Genomic DNA, 15,329 nt, shown 5'->3' with positions numbered 1-15,329 from the left:
TCAATTTAAACCCCTTTGAACTTGTGTTCCATTTCCATTACATGCACGCCCTTTTGAGCTTGGGAACTCAGGTAAAAGAATGTCATAGGGATGGGGTAAAAAGCACGTGCCGATAGTAACCACAAACCAGCTTGCTCTGGTCAGGTCGGATGATTTATAAAATGTTTCAGTATCAGCCTTGTATGCATGTTTCAAGATTCCAAGAATAAATGCTGGTATTGCACAAACCAACCCCATACATGAGCAATGCAAGCATAAATGCTTAAGCGAGGACACCAAAAAAGGCTAGCAAAATGTGTAGCATACCTTATGGCAACATGTAGGGAGCGAGCCATTAGCATTGTGCATAGCATGGCCTACTGGAATACAAATTGTTAACATGGTGCATTACAGCTCAACACAATATGTGATGCTCTCTCTCTCATACCTCTTTACACACAAGCCACACAAGACTGCAGCTGCAATGAAGTACACTATCGCATTGTGATAACAAGACTTCTATCTATAAACTTAGCACCTCCCACCTTTCCTTGAACTTCAAGAGGTAGACGAATAACGCGTCTTTGGTCCCCTGCTTCCACCAGCAATTCGGATCCACCTCTATACTGCATTTGACAGATAATTGAAGAATCTTCATCATCACAATGTGGCCAAAAATCAGCAACTCAAAAAAAAAAAAAAAAAAAGGCAAAAGAAGCTGAAAGAAAAGCTCAGTAACACACTGCAGATTTTCAAATTTGTCACTAAGACATGCCAATAATGCACTCTGACAGATCTTCCAAACCCAATTGTATCTATTTGACACTTAAATCAATCCAATTCCTCAAGGATCTCTCAGTAATCTTTTTTGCCATATGTACACAACGTTATGCCCCTTGATGTTCCACTTAAGCTGAAATGAATCATAAACTACATTGTCTTTATTTTTATTTCATGTTCCCCCCTTTAATGAATTGCGATCTATTAGAAAATCGAAAAGACAACTAAGAGCTGGCCCTTGCTGCTCTAAACTTGTTCTAAGAAGAAAAAGCTCATGCACCTTATGACGACATGATATCTGATAAATAGCAATGAGACCAATTTGACCATGATGAAGTGATACGAAGTGTCAAAAAAGCAATGACACAAACATACTTGATATAGCTTTATATCTGACTTGTCAAAACCCGGCAAGAGAAGAGTTACAGATTTTTTGACCCGATCAAACTGAATGTATGGCATATGACTGCTGCTTTGACTTCCTGGTACAGAAAGAAGGTCTCTTGCATCTTTGCTGAGAACATTTGTAACTATTGAATTCCAATCCAGGGGATAACTCGATGAGAGATATGGAAGCAAAGCAAACGGCAATGGTGAAAGGTCCTCAACTATTCTAGCCAATTCTACCGAAGAATGTGAAGGAGTGACACAAAATGCACCAGAAACATGTGCACCAGCTTGGATGGCACAACCCCAATGGCGTAAAGCAGAACTCACAGAGGCTGGATTGTTGGCGTCCATCACAAGGTAGCAGCCAAACTTCTGTGGTACTAAAAATGCAGAAGATCCTCTCTGCATAGAACATGTAGAATCTCATTTGAGTTACATTGACACCAAGAGAACCGGGGAAAAAAAAAAAAAAAAGGGTATCAGTGTTACCTCCAGAGCTCGTTCCACAGTGTCCCATATTTCTGCACTCATTTTCCCATTGATATGGGACCCACCACTGCTTAAATTCAGGGCTTCTCTGACAAGTCTCAAAAGTGAAGGACCAGCCAACCTCCCAATATCCGTCTTCTCGGCCACACTCCGCCAATATTTCAAGTAAAGTCTGAAATCATGGGATGCATATCATATCACCATGTGTTTGGTGTGTGTGTGTGTGTGTGAGAGAGAGAGAGAGAGAGAGAGAGTCAACCTTGCTCTACTGGGGGCACCTATTATCCGTAAAGTTTCCTCAGAGCTAATACCATCATATACTATTATGTCAAATTTATCTTTTTGATGATTTCTTTTACCCACAATCCCAAAGAGTCCTACAAGCTTCTCGAGCATATATACTGAAAATATAGGATCCATCCCAGGAAGGACCCCAAGCTCTTCTCCCACCACCTACAACATTATGAAAAGACTCTGCATAATAGGTCTTTCATGGATAACACAATAAATACAAGCTGTATAATTTTCAATGACATTGCACCAATAGTTAAGAGATTCTTACATACCCACCCCTTCAAGAATTCCTTGGGTCATATTAAGACGGGCATCTGCTTGCTTCATCCGATAGAGAGGTTCAAGAATCATCTACAGTTATGAAGCATATTTGATTGAGTCATGAGCCCCTTAAGGAGTAACTTCAAGATGACAGACGAAATGGAAAAGGAAGTAAAAACACACTTTAGTGGTTTCCAACCTAACAGCTGAGAGGTTCTTGCCACATGTGACAGGAGTAGTTCCGATCTTACAATTTAGAAGATATTCAGCGGTAGGGTCTTGGGAATGTATCACTAAGCATGTACTAAGACCAGCCATAGCATAATGCTGAGAAGCACAAACAAAAAAGTGATTTAAAATCCCATGTTTAACTTGAGAATTTCAACATAAATAACCAAAGGATATTGAGCATTAGGATGTTAAACTCGTACATTGTATACGACAAGGATGGGATAATATGGAAAAGACAATACTTTAGCTGAATCATGTGACAGACATTACCTTCCACAATGTCATTTTAAAAAATAAACAAAAAAAAGTTAGCTACAGAACATTACTTGCATCAGAAAAACATATGTCCTGACTCTCATTGCTCAAACAAAAAGAGCTTCTTCTAATGCCCTTTACACCTTCTTGGCAGTCCGAAAAAAAGTCTTTTTGCATAGTGCATTTAATATGAGACCCAGTCGATTGAGAATAATCATGAAGTTAACATTTATTTCCATCACATCATCACCCAATTAACCATATCACTCACAAACTTTAAGCCAGTCGCACCTCTATCCTTCTCTCATACATTTTACAGGTTAGCATGTTAGTAAGGATATGAACAACACCTACTGTACCAAGAGTTTATTATATATAGAAAAGCAGACTTGCTCAATCTATGGGTTCTCCTACTATTCCAATATTTCAACATGCTATCAGAGCAAAGACTTGAGACCTAAACCATACATAGCTATTAGTCGCACATAAGACAAGAAGAAAGTTAGGATTGCTGGAAACCTGTTAACTTCAACAGATGCTACAGCTACTGACATCCAACCACTTCCCATGTCCCGTTTGCAAAATCAACACCAAAATCATCCACAGACACTGCAGATCAGATTACTCCATAAACTCATCATTGATAAGTGGGTCAGATGCCTTAATGTGCTTGTTCACAAGATGCCAGCTCCGACACCACATGCCAGGACATGAGATTTCATTTGGAGCTATTTTTTGCTTTAATTTCCTCCATAATGCTCCAATTTGATTTGTAAGCCATTCCCACACGGTGTTTTGCAAGTTAGTGCATCCAATTTGTGATGCTCAGATCCACACTTCATGATCTGGTCGTGGTGCAATAAAGTTCGCAGAAAAAGACGGGTATGATTGACCAGCTATGTTCCAAGATGCAAGAAAACTTGTAATGATTTGTAAAGCATGCCAGTTGCATGGAAACCTTATTCAACAACCTCCTTTGGCCCTTTACCCCTTCCATCATTTCCTGACGTTTTGAAATGTGGGGCATGGATGTCATGGGTCCTCTTAAACCTCCATCTTCAGATCTGACCAACTCATTTTAGCAGCAACTGATTATTTTTCAAATGGCCCAAAGCAACAACACTAAGAGAGGGAAAGGTGAATTGGGGGCAATTTTATTAAAAACAATATAATTTACCACAGTGGGATTCCAGCAAGAAGTGTCATGGATAATACTTACTGCTTCAAAAATCAACCAATCACTAAAGTAAGTGCAAAGTAGAAATCCAATTTGGGCGTTCAGTAAGTTGTGACCCTTTTGCCAATGGACAAGCATAGGCATTTTACAAGGTCCTTATTAAGATCCTTAAAAAGGTAGTTGCAAAGAATAAAAGAGACTAGCAATCTAGCATGAAAGATTCCTGAAGCTATAAGGGCATACCATACAACAGTCAAGCCGCAACTTGTTGCACACCATATAATTTGTATTGCCTTTCTAAGTTCAAATACCATTTTGAAAATCACATTGTATTTAACCAGTCCAGATGAAAATGGTAAAACACGATTGGCAGAAACTCAAAGCTTTGGATGAGAAAAGATTGGCAACTCAACAAATGCTAGAAATTTATCAAGCACGAGTTGCAGGAGCATTTAACAAGAAAATAAAATACATGCCCTTTTTAGTGGGAGTCTGAGAGATCTAGTGTTAACTGTTAAACACAATGTTCTCATTACCAGATGAATGCAGGGTAAATCCAAGACAAAGAGGGAGCAACCCTATGTGATTAGGTATTCACTCAATAATGGTCCCATAAACATTCAAATTTAGAGGGTTAGTGAATATATCCTTGTGTATATCACAAGTTCATTAAAAAGTTTTATCTGTGACCCATCATTGAAAAAAAAAAAGGCCCCATTGGATTGAAAACCCTACACGGCTACACCTAGGCAACAGTGAGGGCATAAAAAGGAAACAAATTTTACGCACTAGGTTGAACACCCTAACAAGGACAGAATAGGAAAGAATTAGGGTATATAAAATAATTTTTGTCTGCTAGGTTGGGAACTCTACCAAGACAGCTAACACAAATGACAGGGCATTAAAAAAAAAAAGAAAAAGAAAAAGAAAATTTGTCTGCTAGGTTGAAATCCCCACCAAGGGCAGTGTGCAAGCAAAAGTTAGGGTATTAAAAAGAAATAAATAAAATTGCCTGCTAGGTTGAAAACCCTAACAAGTGGCCTAGGCAAAAGTTGGGGTGAAACGATAAATTCCAAATGAACTACAACTAGCTTGGTCCCTATTAGAAGATATACAGGTAGTCTAGACTACAAGCCAGATGTAACCATCAAAACAAATAAAAAACATTTTTTATTTAGAGTGGGGGGGGGGGGGGGGGGGGGGGGGGGGGGACCACCAATGCATGTTTAAGTGGCTGAATTACATGCACCTTGTAATAAAAGATATTTCATAGACAGCGAGAGTATAAATTTTAAACAGCTAAACAAACACCATCTGACATCCTTTCCAAATGACGAAAAAAAAAAAAATCAAATTGTATTTCAACAAATGAAGCCCTGCAACACATCGAAATAAGCAACAAAAGTAATGAGATGAAAAAAAAAATGTCACAATGGCATCACAAATCACAGGTTCATAAAAGAGACAAACTCATGAAATTCACCCTCACAGGGTTTACAAAAAACCTTTGCAACCTCAATATTTGAAGTCTCATCTCAACGATCGGTGCTCTAAATTCACAAAGCTTCTTCTCCACTCCATTTTTTCCTCCACTAATCCATGAAGGTGGCAAATTTGCTCATTTAGATAAAATTTTTCAACCTCCAAACTTAATTTTTTAACACAGAAGTTTGTGCTTTTGCTTTTAGCACCTCAAGTTTTTTTTTTTTTTTTTTTAATAGCAAAAAATGAGATTTCATTAGTAAGAGAAGAATTTACAAAAAGGAGAATAAGACATCTCCTAAAAAATTATGGAAAAATTCATAAAAAAAAAAAGAAAGAAACTAAAAACACAAAAAAAAAAAGAAAAAAGAAATATCAAAGCAAAAAATTTCTCCAATCTTGCTGAATTTCCGAAAAGCTCGCGCCCTTAAAGCAACCAGAGCCAACGCACAATAAAGAATCCAAATAAAGAATCTTCTCCCAAACCAGCTGTCTGCTCAATTTTATCCCTGAAAAAAATTTGTGCATTTTGCACCATACATAAACCCCACAACACTGCAAAAATTCCACATTACCACAAAGTGGTCCTATCTTTTTCCCTTTTGAAGCCCTCAAATGAGATAGCCAACGTTCCATCCATTGTTGCTGGAGAAACCCAAGCTTCTCCCTACACTCCAAATAAATTATTCTAGATGCTCCAAGAAAAATCACAATGAAAGGAGCAGATTCAAAATTCAAATAACAAAGCACACAAACATTTGGAGATAAGGCCTTCAAAGGTCTCCTAATTTGCAATAGATTATTAGTTTTCCATTCTATTAAGCATAGTTAGCAAAATGAAAGCCTTAATATTTAGGGGAGCTTTAGCCTTCCAAATATGTAAAAAAAGAGGAAAACAAGTGTTGGAATAGGTAAAAATCTCAAAAAATAAAAATAAAAAAATTACAAGAATAAACCACCGAAAGATACAAAGCCCAAGACCAAATATCCTTATCTAAAGAAAGATGACTATAATTCAATAGTGAAAACAAGGAGGGAAGTTCCATCATCTCTCCATCATTATGAGTTATTCTAAAATGAAAGTTTCAAGAAACCAAAGGGCTACTAGAATCAACCACAAAAAAAAGAGATTATACTATCTTGGCCTGAGCTCAATTGAAGAGGCGAGGAAAAGATGTGGATAGAACATCATTCCTCAACTATAGATCTTTCCAAAAAACAAATCGAGAACCCCTCCCCACAATAAAATTAACGTGAGGACTGAATAACGGATAAATCTAAGAAATAGGTTTCCATGGACTCTCTGAAGAACATCGCAAAGTAATAGTGGTATCCCACCCATTCACACCCAACCCATGCTTACTTTTAATCACTTTATGCCAAAGGGAAAGATCTTCTAAGGGAAAATGCCATAACAATTTAGCTAGGAGAGTGATGTTTTTAGACACCAAATTTCCAAGACCCAGCCCTCCCTCCTTTTTTGACCTGCAAACCTCCTCCCACCTAACTAAATAATCCTGAAAATCCAATTCTCCTGACGATAAGAAATCTCTCATTATTTTATCAATCTTATTGGCAATCCCCATTCGAATTTTGAAAATTGACAAATAATACAAAGGAATGCTAGATAAACAAGCTTGGATAAGGGTACTTCCATCCCCAAAGGAAAAAAGTGCCCCCTTCCAACCATCCAGCCTCTTGGTCACTCTTTCCACCACTAGCTCCAAAAAAACCATGGTTATATTACCCCCCCCCCCCCCCCCCCCCAAAAAAAGGACTCCAAAATAAGTCAAAGGTCACTCTAAAAGAACACAACGCACTTCTAAAGTCTGCTCCCTAACACACTCAAGAGGCACACTAATATTGGCTAGACCATTTTTCCCCCAAATTTATTTTCAGCCCTAACACCCTCTTAAAAAAATGGAGGATACCCAAAATACATATGAAAGAGGGCCTATGATCCTCTAGAAAGAAGATAGTATCATCCACAAATTGAAGATGAGAAACCACCATTCTCTCTCCCCACTTTCAAACCTTTTACCAACCCTTGATCCACATCCAGCATTTTAATCAACATATCAGCTGCTAGGACAAACACAAATGATGAGAGTGGGTCTCCTTGTCACATGCTTCTAAAAGTCCTAAACCAAGACTTAGGTTCCCCATTCACAACAATGGAGAACCATACATTGGATAAACAACCCCTTAACCACCAGTGTCGCTGCTCACCAAAGCCCTTTCTCGCAAAAATATTGTCCAAACTGCAACTAACTCTATCACAAGCCTTCTCAAAGTCCAATTAAATATGAAATCCCTCTTCTTTTTCCTTCAAATATACTCCACCACCAGAATGGCGTCCACTATCTGTCTACCCCACCCACGAAAGCACTTTGAGCTGTTGAAATGGTCTTATCAAGCACCAGACTCAGCCTATTAGCTAGAACTTTGGTGATAATCTTATGAACACTGGAGACTAGGCTAATGGATTTATAGTCCTCTACCTTAACAAAACTATAGTAGCGTTTGGTTCACAATTAAAATTGGAATCGGGATTGGAATGCATTGGAATCAGAAACGGAATGTCAAATTCTTCTCTCATGTTTAGTTCAACATAGTATCAAAATCGAAGTTGTATTATAGTGTTTGGTATACATAAACATATGAATCAAAAATGAGTATAGTTTATCAATTATGTCATTATAGTATAAAAAACTATTTAATTAATTTAATATAGAATAATATTATACATATATAATTATTATATGATGTTATATAATAAATATTTTTTTTACAATAAAATCATTTTATAATTATGTATTTGATTGTACTTTGCATATTATATTTCAGTATATTTTTTGTTATTTTGTTTAATTATATTATTATTATTACATTTTTTCTTATATTTTCTAAGTATTATATTTTAATATGCAATTTATTAAATGTAAACAAAAATCTCATATATTACAACATTATAACATAATTAATTATTTAATATTGTCAAGATTTGATTAAAATGAATGACCTAACTTGAAGATAGGTCTCTTCCTCTATTTATAATACAAACTAAATGCATTCTAATGAGAATAATACCCTTACTAACTCTCACTAATTAACACACTAACACACTCAATAATAATAATACTAAAAGACATATACAACCTCTAACACTTCCCCTCAAGCTACAGCATAAATGTCATATGCTCCTAACTTGTTACAAATGAATTTAACACAAGCACCCCCAAACATTTTGGTACAGTCAGCAAGTTGCATGTCCGACTTCCCATAAGCAGTTGTAATGAGCTTCTGCTCAAGTTTCTCCCAAGCAAAGTGGCAATCAACTTCAATGTGCTTCGTCTACTCATGAAAGGCTGGGTTGGAGGCAATATAAAGAGCAGCTTATCACACATCAACTTGATAGGCTAAGAATGCGAAAAACCCAATTCTTCCAACATGTTCTTCAACCAGACAAGTTCACAAGCAATGTGAGTCATAGTTCTATATTCTGATTCATCACTTGACCTTGCCACCACAGTTTGTTTCTTACTCTTCCAAGAAATCAAATTACCACCAACCAAGATACAGTACCTGGTAGTGGATCTACGATTGGAAGGCAATCCAACCCAATTTGCATCTATATATCCATGGATATAAGTGTGACCCTAATCACGATATAAAAGACCTCTTCTAGGCGCACCTTTGAGATATTTCAAGATGCGAATTATTGTGTCTCAATGACTTGTCCCCGTAGAATCTAGAAATTGACCCATAACCCTTGTTGCAAAAGATATATCTACGCCAGTAACTATGAGATAATACAACTTTCCAACAAATCTCCAGTATTGTCCAGGATTAGGTAGCAAATCACCCATATCCGACATTAACTTGTTGTTAGGGTGTATCAACCAGTTTAAATCCCAACAAGCCAGTTTTATCCAACAGATCAAGAAAATACTTCCCATGCGACACAACAATTTCGATATGAGATCTAGATACTTCTATACCCAAGAAGTATTTCAACGGTCCCAAATCTTTGGTCTGAAACTTAGTTTGTAGAAAAAGTTTGAGACTCTGAATACCATTATCATCATCTGTAATAACAATATCATCCACATAAACAACAAGAAGGATCCTACCCGATGCAGTATGACAATAAAACACGAAATGATCCATAGCCATGGTTTTAAATAAAGGCTGCGACCCTTATGTAACGTCGTTACGTAACGGTTTTTTGGGTTGTCGATACTGTTACACACCGCGAAATCGGTGTGAAGAAAAATCACAGTCGTAGAGGCTGTTACGAACCCTGATCATTACCTAAAGGCCACTATGGCCGTTACGTAACCACTACAGGACTGTTACACCAAAAAAATTATTTTATTTTTTACTTTTTCTTTCTCACTTTTTCCTTCTCTTTCATAAATCATTCTCAATATACCATGTGACGAGAGGGGGAAAAGATTATAATAAGGATGACAATGATACAAAATTTACTATTTCTTTAAATACTCACAATAGATGCATTAATTAACAATTTGAAAATAGTAGTTAGGAAAATATTTTATTTTGATTATAATGTAATGTGATATTTATGTTCTATATTTTTCAACTTCAACCATCTTTCTTTTCTAGCTATTTTATATTTGTATTGTTTGTATGTGTTATGTGTCTAATAGATTAATGGAGTGTATAATGTATTTCTATTAATTAATATAGCACACATAAGAATTTATCATAGATAAGAACAATGAGAAGTATAAATGCACACACACACACGTAATTTTTCTATCAATGGTGGTTTAAAACAAATGTAAACTTGTTGCCCTTACCAAAGAACTTAGTTACTCGAACTAAATGATCCAAAATACACTAAAACTCTTTCTAAGATGGGCTAAAAGCTTAAAACATGCAAGTACGCTAACATGCACAAGGTTGTGCGTGCTTCAAAAAAATTCACGGTCGTTACACCCGCTTCCCGTTATGTAACATCCGCTACTCCCGCGTCCCATTACACCTGTTACCATTACGTTACGCTACCCGCAACTGCGATTTAAAACCATGTCCATAGCACATCTTCGAAGAAAAAACTCAACTAGTGCAACACTGAAATGACCAAGCCATGCTCTGGGAGATTGTTTTAAACTATATAAACTAATAATAATCACTATTATAAAATAAAAATAATAATTAAAAAATTAAATAATTATGCATTAGGAGCATTACTTTAAAAATGGCTTATTTCTCATTCCATTACAAAAGTCATTGAAGAATACCAACTATTGGAAAGAAATCGAAATCGGGACTCCTATAGTCATTCTACGTTACCAACCAAACATAGTAATTGCATTCCAAAAGTAATTCCATTCCTCCTTCAATTCCTATCCTACTTTAATTTCATTTGGCAAACCAAATGAAGGGTTAGTTTTGGGTTTCTTCTGAAATGCTTCTTCTTCTTCCCTTTTTTTGGTAGGAATCAAAGGGTATTCCTTTGTAACAAGAGATAGTAGTTTCCATATTGGATACCAAGAGATTGCAGCTACATTACAAAATAATAAAAGCCATACTACTATTCAAATATGGGTAAAATTATCTTGAGCAATTAAATAACGGAAGTTTATTGACCAAATTTTTTCTTAACATCAAGAAATCATCTTCAAGACCCAGGTCATATATTTTGCTACTACTAAACGTATGGCAACTATACCTAGTCTTAAATCTAAACTCTAGTATTTTAACACCTTACCCATGTTACCCTTGCAAATGGCTCTAACACCAAAATTAATGAGATAAGGACTACTAATTTTGTTTCTCTCTCACTTGTATATGCATGTTTTGTTTTAATATTATAACTATTAGTAAACTGACAACTTAAAATGTTCAATCACCTTTTCCGTTGCTTCTGATGCTCTTCAGGATTTGAAGATAAGGAAGACAATAGGAAAAAGACATGAAGCTTTTTCGTTACTTTAATTGCTCCTAATCTCTTACTTGCATCGTTGTAGTTGCACCTCTTTAGATTCATCGCACCTCTTTAGATTCATCATCACCTTGGTGATCCATCATTCCACAAGTTAAAAAAGTTGGTTCCTAGTTTGAGTTCTCTTATCTAGCTTTAGAGTATGAATCTTGTCAATTCAAAAAGCATCATGATGTCACTTTTGTTGGCAAAGTTAATAAATAGGCAATCAATTCTTGTAATAGTCCATTCAAATGTGTGTCCTAGTCGAGTCCTTTTTAGGGTTTTAGTATGTTTTTATTTTTGTTGATGATTATGCAAGGATGACTTAGCTTTATTTACTAAAAAGTGTGTGTGTGTATGTGTGTGTTTTTCTTTGTTGTTACCATGCTAAAGAGTACTTCAACACCCCTTTCACCATAGACATGACTACATCAGGAATGATTCACCAATTCTCTTGTGCTTACACTCCATAACAAAATGATGTAGTTAAGCGGAAAAGAAAACATATTCTAGAAGTCATTTGCACCTTGCTATACCACATGAATGTGCCCAAAATGTTCTCGATGTAATTCTTAATCATGCTCTCTTGGTAATTACATGCCATTGTTTGTTCTTAAAGGAAAAATAGCTTACTCCATCCTATTTCATAAAGAATTTGTTCTCATTAACTCCCTGCACATTCAGTTGTGTCATTTTGTGTCCTTCGTTCATCAGTTGTCCCCAAGGTAGAAAAATTGGAATTCGATGCTCTCAACTCTCAAGTTAGTTTTCCTGGTGTATTCTCATCCGCACAAAGAATATCATTGCTAATTGTCCTATCCTAAATCGTTTCTTTGTCTTCACTAATGCCGTCCTTTTAATTCTACTCCCTACTTCTAAGAGCCTTTGAGACCTATAGATCTTGACGATTCCCTTTTATTACCTGCTCTTCCTTCTCCTCCTAGTGTGGGTCTTTTGTCTCCACCTTCTTGTCCATCGGAACCTTCATAGCCATTAAGTCTTTCTTTACGATTGGATCGACCTAACTCGCAAGTGCATGCACAACAACACCACAAAGCAGGTGAGGCCGCCTTGATTCCAAGGCTCCGTCTTCAACTCCTTTGTCATCCTGTGTCTCACAGCATCTATCTTCCCATTATTATTTTAAAAGGCAAATGCAAATGCAACCAAAATCCTATAACTAATTTTGTGTCTACAATTATTTATCACCTTCCAATAATAGTTTTGTCACCTCTTTGTCATATATATATTTTTTCCCAAGTTTGTGTCTAAAGCTTTATCTAACTTTGCATGACTTTTGGCTGATAAGTTTGTGGTTGGTTGCCATTGGTGTTTACCATGAGAACTAAGCCAAATAATTTCACAGCTAGCTTGAAGGATAGACCAATAGCTGAAGGCTACACTATAGTGTATGAATTGAAATATTTAGACATGTTTTGTACCAGGGCCGAACTCACTTCTGTTCACTTGGTTGTCTTTCCAACCACCACATTGCAACATCAACAATGCCTCTCTCCATGGTTATATAGACCAACCTCCCAGATTTTTTGCTTGAAGAGAATCAGGGTTTGTTCTGTTTGTTGTTTTTGTCTTTTCAGTTTTCAGTATATGGCTTGAGAGGACAAAAATTAAAAAACATGGATATCAATCACTAAAAGCAAATCAAACTAAGGCATAATTGATTTAGAGGCTAAACTTGAGGCTGGAGCTGTATTGAAATAACTCCAGCTGATTTTTCCAGAATCCAAGACATGAAGTCTAACAAAAGCATCCCCAATATCATTTTACCAGTGATCCAACAAACTTATGCATACTTATTCATCGTTGGGTATGTTCAAAGCAACTTTATTAGCTCTTGAAAGCCAAAAAACTTGCATTTGCCACTAACCCTTAAAAGCACGAAAAGAACTTGCAAAATGCTCACCACAGAGTATCTCAATTGCTAAGAAAATCATCTCCGTAAAAATGTAAAGTGAGAAAATGACGATTGAAGGAATCCATGGTGAAAGAAGGAGGACCTGAGCAGCAAATACGGCAGTGGTGGTCTTGCCAGATCCGCCTTTACCCAAAAAGGTAACCAGTTTGGTGGGTTTCCGGTAAGAAATATCATCTTCGGACGACGAAGCCACCACAACCAAAGGTCGGGTTCTTGGAATACTGAAATGGGAATTAGGGTTTCGATGCGCAGAAAACGAAGGTGACACGAGGATTGGGGACAAGATAGGAGACCAAGAAGAAACAGCCATTGGGAGCAAAATACAAATTAGAACAAAGCCATGTTTTAAAGAATTCAAGTCCAAGAACGTAGCTTGTAATGTTAGCTTGATTTATTATTTTATAAAAAAATTTTGTGTTGCTATGTTTCCCAAGTACTATAATGGAAATTTTATTTTTAGCATTTTTCACTCGAAAATATTAAATTAATCCTGTCAATAATTATTCTAATGTTCTGAAACATAGGCCATCTTTCATCTTTATTGTCCTATAAAAGGGCACCCTCTCCCTCTCACTTGTATACACATACATATAGCATGCTTATATATACATATTGCATATTTGAAGTGAGGAGCACATAGAAAGGAAAAGAAAATGAGAGATAAAGAGAAGATAGAGATATCTTTTACAAGATCAGTTTCATATCCTATTGTAATTCCTTCCGTGATAGTGAAATTTTGATCTCATCCACCATTGGAGTAGGCATAGCCGAACCACGAAAAATCTATATCTCGTCTCTATTTATTTTCTATTTATTTTTTGTATTTTTATAACACGTTATTAATACGGGACTCTAACCAACTGACATATTTCTTTAATTCTTATTTAATTCACGAGACTCTACCCGACTAATATATTTTTATATATTTATACCGCCTTAATGGACGATTCTATTTTTGTTTATACCCCCATAATGACCAATTTCATTTTTGTACCACACACACACACACACAGATATATATATATATATATATATATATAAATTGTTGGCTTTTTGAGTCCGATCTCCTTTTTGATGTTGACAAATACAAGCGATTCTTATGTGTGTTTTTAAGTGCGTGAACAGGTATAATTCAGGTCACATATAAGATCAATAGGACATAGAAGTCACGACACAACTTAAAGCTCATATCTGACATATTCCATAGAATTAAAGAGCAAAGAAGAAAGAAGAAGACATTTGTGTGTTTACTTGTATATGCATTTATTTTTATATTTGGTCTATAATAATGTATACATCTTGCATGATATGTTTTAAATGCTTAGATGACCGTAAAATGACCATAGGGACTCAATGACCTTAGGGCACGTCAATCGACACTGGACTTTTAAGGTTATTTCTCAAAGGCCTTAGACTGACCTTAGGACCCTAAATATTGTATAAAAATATCCCCTATAGTCTTAACATTAATCATCATATGAATAGGGAAAATTTTATAAGAGAAAAAGAACCGAAAATGCCCAAATTGGCATGTTCGGTTGATCAAACTCAGTTACACTAAGTTCCTTGATCGACCGAACTCCCACCGGGTCAACAGGTTGACCTCTCGACCGACCGACCAGATAAATGTAGGCAGACTTGGTCGATCGAACCTCCTCCGGTCAATAAGTTGATCTCTTGGTCGACCGACCAAATTTATACGGGCAACGCCCTAGTCGACCAAACCTACACGTGGGAATTGCCAACCGCCCGATCGACCGAACTACTTAATTCAAATTGACTCAGTCGATCGAACTGCATGAAAAATGGAAAATCACCCTTGGGACACTACATCTGGTCAACCGAACTCTCAGTTCAAATTTCTCTAAGTCGACCGAACTTAACTCCACGGTCGACCGAACCACAAAAGTGGTCAATCGAACTTCTCGGGCTAAAATTTTCCAAAAGTGCCAAAACGTCATTAAAATTTAATTAAACTTTTCCAAAATACCGAGCACGTCCCTCAACGGTCAGATATGTTGAAAATCAATAAATACCCCCTCCATAACTCAAATCAGCATATTTGATTAACCCAAATTTTCTTTCTAATCCATTGTTAA

The 15,329-nt window shown here is 36.4% G+C and overlaps 1 protein-coding gene across 2 annotated transcripts; it reads right to left on the bottom strand.

The window, feature by feature from the left end:
- Positions 1–283: 283 nt before the first annotated feature.
- On the bottom strand, positions 284–13,595 carry LOC131152616 (uncharacterized protein At1g26090, chloroplastic). 2 transcript variants are annotated; one of them, XM_058104366.1, is made up of 7 exons: positions 13,313–13,595; positions 2,377–2,520; positions 2,209–2,283; positions 1,898–2,091; positions 1,639–1,810; positions 1,135–1,551; positions 284–605 (listed from the first exon to the last, which is right to left on the bottom strand). In XM_058104366.1, the coding sequence occupies exons 1-7, from the start codon at positions 13,538–13,540 to the stop codon at positions 474–476; spliced, it is 1,362 nt and encodes a 453-aa protein (XP_057960349.1). In that variant the 5' UTR covers positions 13,541–13,595; the 3' UTR covers positions 284–473. The 2 variants fall into 2 exon arrangements, with proteins under 2 accessions (XP_057960349.1, XP_057960350.1); XM_058104367.1 differs by lacking the exons at positions 2,209–2,283; positions 2,377–2,520 and having other exon boundaries at positions 13,313–13,583.
- Positions 13,596–15,329: the final 1,734 nt, after the last annotated feature.

Source organism: Malania oleifera, chromosome 4, assembly GCF_029873635.1.
Source record: "Malania oleifera isolate guangnan ecotype guangnan chromosome 4, ASM2987363v1, whole genome shotgun sequence".
In the NCBI taxonomy this organism is placed as follows: Eukaryota; Viridiplantae; Streptophyta; class Magnoliopsida; order Santalales; family Ximeniaceae; genus Malania; species Malania oleifera.
This window is presented reverse-complemented; position numbering and strand designations above follow the sequence as displayed.

Coding starts and splice junctions, on each gene's coding strand:
- LOC131152616 (XM_058104366.1), bottom strand. CDS start 13,540: ATGGCTGTTTCTTCTTGGTCTCCTATCTTGTCCCCAATCCTCGTGTCA. Junction 2,284..2,376: donor TTAGGTTGGAAACCACTAAA/GTGTGTTTTTAC, acceptor TCATAACTGTAG/ATGATTCTTGAACCTCTCTA. Junction 1,811..1,897: donor GGTGCCCCCAGTAGAGCAAG/GTTGACTCTCTC, acceptor CCATGATTTCAG/ACTTTACTTGAAATATTGGC.